Source organism: Hydra viridissima, unplaced genomic scaffold (assembly GCF_058129835.1).
Source record: "Hydra viridissima isolate aposymbiotic clone 2 unplaced genomic scaffold, HvirCarnegie_v1 scaffold_10, whole genome shotgun sequence".
NCBI classification, from domain to species: domain Eukaryota; kingdom Metazoa; phylum Cnidaria; class Hydrozoa; order Anthoathecata; family Hydridae; genus Hydra; species Hydra viridissima.
The window spans coordinates 12,980,828-12,989,949 of NW_028324309.1; the positions used below are offsets into that span (position 1 = coordinate 12,980,828).

The 9,122-nt window shown below is 31.2% G+C and overlaps 2 protein-coding genes across 2 annotated transcripts in view; one reads left to right on the forward strand and one right to left on the reverse strand.

The window, feature by feature from the left end:
- The first annotated feature begins 235 nt into the window (after positions 1–235).
- Positions 236–3,858, forward strand: LOC149883189 (peptidyl-prolyl cis-trans isomerase-like 3). The gene is made up of 7 exons (XM_090065491.1): positions 236–375; positions 586–660; positions 756–808; positions 992–1,032; positions 2,518–2,585; positions 3,141–3,259; positions 3,524–3,858. The coding sequence occupies exons 1-7, from the start codon at positions 373–375 to the stop codon at positions 3,648–3,650; spliced, it is 486 nt and encodes a 161-aa protein (XP_089921617.1). The 5' UTR covers positions 236–372; the 3' UTR covers positions 3,651–3,858.
- A 728-nt stretch (positions 3,859–4,586) lies between these two features.
- Positions 4,587–9,122, reverse strand: part of LOC145181572 (uncharacterized) — a 35,746-nt gene continuing 31,210 nt past the window's right edge. Inside the window, exons 11-14 of the mRNA XM_090065486.1 lie at positions 5,910–9,070; positions 5,575–5,699; positions 4,812–5,428; positions 4,587–4,692 (exon numbers count right to left, since the gene is read on the reverse strand). Of these exons, the coding sequence (XP_089921612.1) occupies positions 4,685–4,692; positions 4,812–5,428; positions 5,575–5,699; positions 5,910–9,070 (3,911 nt within the window). The 3' untranslated portion in view covers positions 4,587–4,684. The remainder of the gene's footprint in view (positions 4,693–4,811; positions 5,429–5,574; positions 5,700–5,909; positions 9,071–9,122) is intronic.

Here is a 9,122-nt window from a genome sequence, read left to right on the forward strand (position 1 = left end):
TTTTAATTAACTTTAATTACTTAGTAAAAAAGAGATTTTTTTATTTGCTATTGAAAATTAATTTAACGAACCACCATGGAATACAATATTTAAATAAATCTATATTATAAGTATCATTTTTTATGAAGATTTCTGTTACTCTTCTAATTTTATTACCTGTAACACTTTCTTTTTTTTTTTTTCCTTAAAAATAGTTTGAATTGTTTTAACTAAAGAGCAAAAAATGGAGGATTAATGTACTTCATTTTGTATTTTGTTCGTAAAATTAAAATAAGTGTTTTTATCACATGAACTCCTTAATGTTTTAATGCTTATTTAAATATTTATTGGAAATGTGCAGGTTGAAAAAATCTAAAACATTCCACGGAAAATATGGTAGGTATTTTCAATACCCTTTTTAAAGTTTTTAAGATATAACTTTAATTAAAAGTCACTATTTGCGTTGTTTTCTATGAACAATTTTTGTCAATCATTTTTACATCTCACAAGGTAAGAACAAATATTAATTGCATTTTCTCTAAAAACTTGGCTGCGCCCTGATTAAGTATACGGTATATAACTTTTTTTTTTACCTATTTTTTGTAGGCTGTCACCTTAAAAACAGATTATGGAAATTTAAAAATTGAATTGTTTTGCGAAGACGCACCGAAGACTTGTGAGGTGAAAGTATTCATGTGTATGTTTCTCTCAACATAACGCCCAAACATTTAAAAAAATAAAAATGTAAATCCTAATAAATTTTGTTCGTTCAATAGAATTTTCTTGCTTTATGCGCAAGTGGCTACTACAATGGGTGTGTCTTTCATAGGTATTAATATTTTGCTCGCTTTTCAAATGCTTTTGTTGGTTGGTTTTTGGTTGGTTATTTATGAAAAAAGGTGTTTTTACAAACTTATCTTTACATTTTTAAATGCTTTCAAGTAGAGTTATTTTTTACATATTAATTTAGTTCACTATCAAAATTTATTTTTCGTGTTTATTATTTTTATAGAAATATAAAAGGTTTCATGGTACAGACAGGGGATCCAACAGGTTTTAAAGCGGCTCATTGTTTTTATGAAGCACTTTTTTGTTTATCTTACGTTACAGGGTGCAGAAGCGATTCGCAGATTTTTTCTTATGGCAAGACTAACAAAATATTAAATCCAAAAGTCTAAGTAATATTTATAAAAAAAGTTTTGATAAATGTTTAGCCTACTTTAAGATTCGATTAGAGAATAGATCTCTTTTTTTTTTTTCAATAACACCCTTTAGACGTAGACTGAATGCATGACATCCTCTAGATGTGGACTGAAGTCATGACACCTCTAGACGTGGACTGAAGGCATGTCACCCTCTAGACGTGGACTGAAGTCATGACACCCTCTAGAAGTGGACTGAAGGCATGACACCCTCTAGACGTGGACTGAAGTTATGACAAGTATTGACTCAGGATAAGCCCTAGACCTAGAAGCTCTTATAATGAATGACTCGATACACCTGAGACCAGAGAGGGCCTTTTTGCTTACCTCACTCTTTACATAACCCTAGATTATGTAATCAAATGGCCAGTTAACTGGGCTACAGAAAGGCTTAAAGTCTTTGGGCCAAATATTGGGCGTGTTGTCTTTTAAAATCTTTTTTGGACATATGGCTCGGAACTTCATCCTGTTGGAACACATAAATAGCGTCAGGTCTTCTTGAGCCAAGGTACCGGATGCTTTTTCAGAAGACTGATAAACCTCTAGTCCCTTTTTCTCTTTAATATTGATGGGTGGACTTCTTTCACTTTTTGAAGTAACAAAACCAAGCATCATTGATCGTCACCTCTCTGAACAATAAATCGATCATTTCTTGTATTGATGACGCTATCTACAGTAAATATCTTCTCATATGATAAGATTATGACTATTGATGGACCATAACTCTTTAAACGATTTAAGAACTTTTTTGATCGCTCTAATCTGAGAGCTTTGAGTCTTCCTGTCAAAAGTTGGCTAGTAGGCCTGACAACCTGACCTTCCAAAGAGACTTAAGAGTCCTTTTCACAGTATTTTTATCAAACAATTTAGCAGTCCTCAAATGGGTATGGTATGATTTTTAATTAGCTTCTTAAATTATTCTAAGATATTTTTTGCTCACAAAAGTTGGTATCTAACCCCTTTCAGCAGTACCACGTTTTTTTTACTTACAAAATGTATTTTACACAATCCAGATATTTTTATTTACTTACAAAATATATTTTTCCAGATATTTTTTATAAACTCGCGCGGATCAAATTTAACACTTTTTACTTCCTTTCTTAAAAAAATTAAAACCATTTTTTGTTCACTTTTTTTTTTTTTTTTTTGTCAAAACCAGATTGTTAGGCGTCAACAAAAATACAAAAAAACACAACAAAATTCCGATCTTTTCAAGTCATGCAAACTTTCTCTAGAAATTAGTCCACGAATCGCTGCCGCACCTTTTAGAACGTACTTTTTTTAAAAAAATATTCTATAATTTGAAATAAATGATCTTTAACTCAATTTTATACAGGCACTGGAAAAGGAGGGAAAAGCATTTGGGGAGATAAGTTCAAAGATGAAATTGTGCCTCATTTAAAAGTATGTTGCCTTCACTTGATGCTTCTAAATATTTAGGTTGCATTCTAAATTAAAGTATGCTTGTATGTAGTTGTAATAACCCAATACAAGTGGTTCTTTCAATTACATAAAACACCAAAAACACTAATTAACTTAACCCTTTTGTACTTTTAAAAACTTGAAAAAAACTTGAAAAAAGTTATTTTTAGGGACGGAGGAAAATCACGGTTAAAAAAGCGCAACAAATACGGCATACTTTTATAAAAATTGCAAAAGACACTTACTGATAAGCTATTAACCACAATGCTAATTAACCAACAGGTTATTTGATGCAATCTTTTTTACGTGTATGCCCTGTTTTTTGCACTTTTTTAACGTCATTTTGGTTTTTTAAATTGTAGTTGTCCTAAAAACCATTCTGGAAGAATGGTTTTTAGGACAACTACAACTGTCCTAAAAACCATTCTGGAAGAATGGTTTTTAGGACAACTACAACTTAAACAATTGGAATAAGTAAGTCATACTTAAACCTGGTGATGATATATTTAGAAGATTTTTGTAAGTCCGATCTTTTAGCATAGCGCACGAGGTATAGTGTCAATGGCCAACAGCGGTTTAGACACAAATGGTAGTCAATTCTTCATTGTGTATGCAAAACAACCTCATCTTGACATGAAGTACACGATATTTGGCAAGTAAGTATTACTCCCAAGCATTATATACATATACATATATATATATATATATATATATATATATATATATATATATATATATATATATATGTATATATATATATATATATATATATATATATATATATATATATATATATATATATATATATATGTATATATATATATATGTATAGATAGATAGATAGATAATTGCATTTGTGCCAGTTATCTGTCGTTCTGTTCTGAATTTATATTTTGTTAATTATAAATCATTTATTTTAGAGTAATTGATGGGTGGGAAGTTTTGGATGATTTAGAGAAGCTTCAAGTAAACGAAAAAAATTTTCGCCCGCTAGAAGAAGTACGAATAAACCAAGTTGAAATACATGCGAATCCACTTGCTGGTTGAAAAATTCGGAATTGAAACGACCAATAAAGAAGTTAACGAACTTCTAAATATTCCAAGATTTCTTGTTATTCCGATGATAGCAATTTTCTTCGGATATAACTTTATGAGTGTGCTTGATCTAACAATACAAACAAGAGAGATGTTTTGTATGTCTGTTATATTTGATATGAAGCTCATCTTATATTTAAGAAGTTCTCCATACTGCTTATTTTATTTTAGTTTTTATTTAGAATTCTGTTATTACATAAAAGAGTTTTCTAACAACTAGATACTAAAATCCTCGCTTTCAAAACTAACACAAAATGAGGATAAAAGTATCAACATCGAGAAAAGATCACTTTCATGATGGATTTTAATTGTCCTTAAAGATTTGTCTTCCTAGAACAAAAATAGTGCTACCAGGATATTTTGTTAATAAATAAACAGTCATGCTTGTCCCGATAGAGTAGGCACCTCAATAATGTCAATCATGTTTTGGTTAACAACAGATATCATAAAGCTAATGATCATAAAGAGTAGAGCTTGTTAACTTCTGCTTGGAAAATATAGAAATCCTATTCCTTCCGTAGGAAATGAAAACCTGATCACCTAAAACCATGGGAATAGGAATCACTGCTCTTTTTTAGGTTTTTAATTGAAGTTAATTTTGCATCAAATTTTTTTAGATCACTCTTATAATTGTTAATAAGTTTAAAAAAAAATGTTTCCACAAAAATGGTATTTTGTTGAATTAAATCTTGACTCATTTAATGGATTTTGAAAAAGAACCCTATATCTGAAAATGACGTTGATCAATGAGTATTTTTGCACAGAACATCAACTACCTTCGTACTACAGATTACACAAACATTCTTTAAAATTTTTTCAATGTCAAGAACAATTTATAAAAATATTATTCTAATTTATTCTAAAAGAGTTTAAAAAAAAAAAAAAAGCTTTCTCAATAAATATTTTTTCTATAACTGTATTTTTGAGTAATTTTAATTTTCAGCGTATGTGTCGTTTTTCAGCCCACAGTTCTCAATCAATTTTGCCTAATAAGCTAAAAAAAACAACAAAAAAAACAAAGATAATAAAGCTTTCATAGGAGGTTTAAATAATCATCTTTGAGATTAATTAAAAAGAAAACTATTTATCTTTTGAAGCAATAAAAACACTAACCATCGTCATATGAGTCATCGAGATGACATTCATCAGGGATTTTCCTTGTGATTATAGGATCCTGTTTACCAGTAGGATCAATTTTTAATTGGATCTTCATTCTTTGCCATTCTGGATCCTCTTCACCGAATTTAATGCTAGACGAAGATGTTTCATAAACTTTACCTCTTAAATCTGGTGATTGGGTAGGCGAGTCTGACTTCATTGAGCAATTAGGTATTGGTTCATCGATATCACAAATATTATGAAATGGCTTTTTTTTCGTGGAATCAACGACCGTGTATTGTTTATTAACCATGCAAGCACGAGTATTTTTTAACAACTTTGGTGCAGCGTCAACCCGATCAGACTCAAAGTTTCCCTGCACAGCGCAAGCTCTATACCTCCGTTTATAACAGAATATAACAGTAATTGTAAGAACTGTCATCCAAAATAATGCACCAAGTAAAACTAATCCAATAATCCAAAACGTGATGGAGTATGATATAGATCCGTACACTTTTCCAGTGCTAAACAGAGCACTAATCTGACCTGTTCGAAATACATCTGTAAACTGCTGAGTATGCTTTAAAGTGCTACTTGAATTATTGTCTTTATAGTAAGCCACCAGCTGAAAACTGAAAAACCAACACTTTTAAATTTTTTACTTTTTCATCATTTAAACGTTATTTTTAAAATATTCGATTATAGTTTACATATAAAAAAAAAATTGTTGAGAGAAATCTAAAGCAAAAAACGGAGTCCTGCTTGAAAATTACGTTACCGATAATCCTGCCCGTACTCTAGCGGTCCGTTACATGGTAAGAACTCAATAATTGAATGTTGTTTTTCACAACCAGTTTCGGTACCAAACTTGAACCAAAAATAATCTTTGGTCGCTTCATTGATCTGGCAAAAAGATTTTAGAACTTCATGTTAAAGTCGTGTAAATTTTAATTCTCTCTGAAAAATAGTATATCGAAGAATATAGAAATATATGAAAATATAAACTTTTTATAGAAGTATGGTGAAAAAATAGCAACAGGAGAAATTAGCAAATGGAAATTTCTTTCGTATTAAAAACAACTTTTAATATAAAAGAAGAAAAAGAAAGTAAACCTCTCTTTTTTTCCGCTTCGAAGTTTGCAGTTTAGCGAGCTCACTCTGGTTGATCTTTGCAGCAATATACCGAAAATAGATGAGATCAGTAGATGTGTATTGCACGACATACCAAGACACTGGGTCAAAGCTTGCAGCAAAATCAGATTCGTTAATCTTAAATTTTTGTGCAAGAATAAAGTAATAATCGATCTCGTCTTGAATAACACCTTGTAAAGAGAACTTTATGGCTATCGTGTTGCCAACTACTTTACCAACACTCCCATTAAAGTTAGATAAACCACGAGCAAGTATTCTAACAGTAACATTTGAACTGTATGTAGGAAAGCTGCTAGTGCTTGCTTGAACAATTAATTTGTACAACTTGTCTATCGCAGAAAGCTGAGAAACTTTCATAAAAATTCTTCCTTGTTTATCAATGCTGAAAATATCGCCATCATTTTCAGAAATGATGCTGTAAATAGGAAAGTTAGAGCTGCTAACTTGAGTAACTAGAAGCGATTGATTTAACTGTGGCTGAACTTCTGCCACATAATCACTTTTACTAAACACAGGAATACGATTTAAAATACTGGAATTCACCATGACTACTATAGGGACGCAAGTAAAAAAACGACCATCGCTGGCACAAACTCTGATTTCATAATTGTTATTAGATATATCTTTAGTTAAACTCAGTTTTCCGTTCATGTCAACAGCAAAGTAAGAAGAAAAAATTGGAATCACTTTTAAGCTGTATGATATCGTGTCATTATTAATGTCAGTTGCTTTTAAAGTAGCGATAGAAGAGCCGTTTTTTCCATCAGAGAAATAGAATATGGGAATAGCATTAAAATCACCGAAAGTAGGAGCATCGTTATTTTCGAACTCAACATTTATTGTTAGAGTGTCACAGTTCCTGTAATTACCGTCGCTGACGCAAACATTTAGAGAATAGTATAAAGTATCACCACTTATTTTTGCATTTGTTCGAATGACTCCAGTCGTTTCATCAATTATGAAGCTACTACTGCCATTTGTTTGCAAGGTAAACTGAAGCGAAGACGACCCATCTTGGTCCAATCCTTGTATTTGGGTTACATAGGTATTTATCTTTGCATTAATAAAAACCGAAACAACTGATGGGATTATTATTCTAGGAGCAAACTCATTAACATCCAAGACAGAAATTTTTAAAGTCTTATTGCTAGAAATACCTCGGAGTTTATCAGTTGCAGAAATTATGAGATAGTATATAGTCATATTTTCATAGTCAAGCGATTTAATAAGATATAAATTTCCATTCACTGAGTTTACTTCAAAGTTGCTTCGAAACTTTACAGGAAATAAAATGTATTCAATATCACTGTTAACCCCACCACTGCTAGCAGAAAATGTTCCAATAGGCTGAGGTATAGTTAAAGACTCGTTTAATACAATTTCTTCTCTTTTGTCTAAAAATGATATACAACCAGAAAGGGATGATTCCAGTCGCTGAATATATATAGTGAGTGTTTGACTGGTCACATGACCTTCTAAATCAGTTACATTGTATATCAAAGTGTGAACAGACATATTACTTAAATATAAACCTTTGGTAACATTTACAACTCCTGATAATATATCTACATTAAAATAATCACTTGCTGACAACGAGTATGCCAGCTGGTCACTTGTTTCAGCATCAAAACCTGTAAACACTGGTGTCCCAACAAGAGTTAACTCATGCACCTGTATTGAGATTGCTGATCTAAAATTACTAGGGATTTTATACTTTTTATACTGCTGAATTTCTATTTGAACTATGGCATAGCCTTTGTCATTTCCAGAGCAAGAAGCAGATACAATAAAATCATAGGACGATTTCCCAAAATATTCAAGTGTGTTGTTTAGCTTTATTTCTCCACTAAAGCGATCAATAGAAAAAGGAACATTTTGACTTTCAATAGCATACACAATATTCTTGTTACCTACATCATCTATGACTGCTCCACTTCTGCCTAGAGCCTGAACTGTTAAAATAACACTTCCATTAAGCCTTGACAAATCTTTAATATTAAGTGTGTAAACAGGATTTGAGAACAAAAGAGGTGCACTACTAGCTACAGCTATGTAGACTTTTATGGATCCGGAAGAACTGTAATACCCATCAGAAACTTCAAATGATAAATTGTAGTACCCAGATTTTGAATCGGCAACACTGATTGGATGATTAATCAGTATTGTACCATTTTCATCAATCCTAAAAGGATAAGATGATACATTTCCAGTCAATGAAAAAGTTATGATACTACTATCTGGGTCAAAAGCTTTCAAACATCCTACTGTATCATTAACTTGATTGAATTCTGATATTCGAATGATTGTCTTTGAGCCAGTCAATATAACAGGTGACACATCATTAACATTTTCTACAGTAACAATATAAACTACGCTACTATTAAATGTTTCTCCATCATTTGAAATAAATTCAGCTACAATTAGAAGATTGTAGTTTGTCTTTAGTTCATAATCAAGAAATCCTAAGAGACGAATAGTTCCATTACTATGTACACTAAAAATACCATCAGCACCACTAATGATTGAATAATTAACTTTCAGAATGTTACTTATACTTATCTTTTGTGGAAGCTCATATGGAAAACTTTGGTCTTCTTTCACAATCACAGAGTAAAAGGGTTGACTAAACGTGTAAAGTCTCGATGAGCCAAACATTTTTGAGTACCCGACAACTCCACATTGATCTTTAAAAGATAAATCATCTACAGCATATACCACAACATCAAACTTTTCTTGAGCAGGTGGATTAAAAGTGTCATTAACTTGCAAGATTAACTCATAAAGACCAGGATTTGAAATACAACTCAAAGTCTTAACTTGGCCATTTCTTTCAATATTAAAGTAGCCTTTCTCATTTCCACCAACTATGCTATACAAAAAAACTGGATTGCTATCAGGATCGTATACTTTTATTGTAGCCAAAAGAGAGTCCTGAGGAAAGTTCTGAGAGATTCTTGCAAATGGAGGATCAGTATTAATTTGAGGAATATTATCATTAGCATCTTGTACATTTATTATTACTGTTGCATATGTTTTAATGCCACTTTGATAAGTAGCAGAGACTAAAATGTGGTATACCTTAATAATTTCATAGTCAAATGCTTTGATCTGAGTCATGATGCCTATAATTGCATATTTGAAAAGAATTTTTAAACATGTTTTTTTGAATAAATT

Bases quoted from the DNA above. Each gene is read 5' to 3' on its own strand.
- LOC149883189 (XM_090065491.1), top strand. The intron at 2,586-3,140 runs GTATGTTGCCTT...CCGATCTTTTAG, and splicing joins AAATTGTGCCTCATTTAAAA to CATAGCGCACGAGGTATAGT. The intron at 3,260-3,523 runs GTAAGTATTACT...CATTTATTTTAG, and splicing joins AAGTACACGATATTTGGCAA to AGTAATTGATGGGTGGGAAG.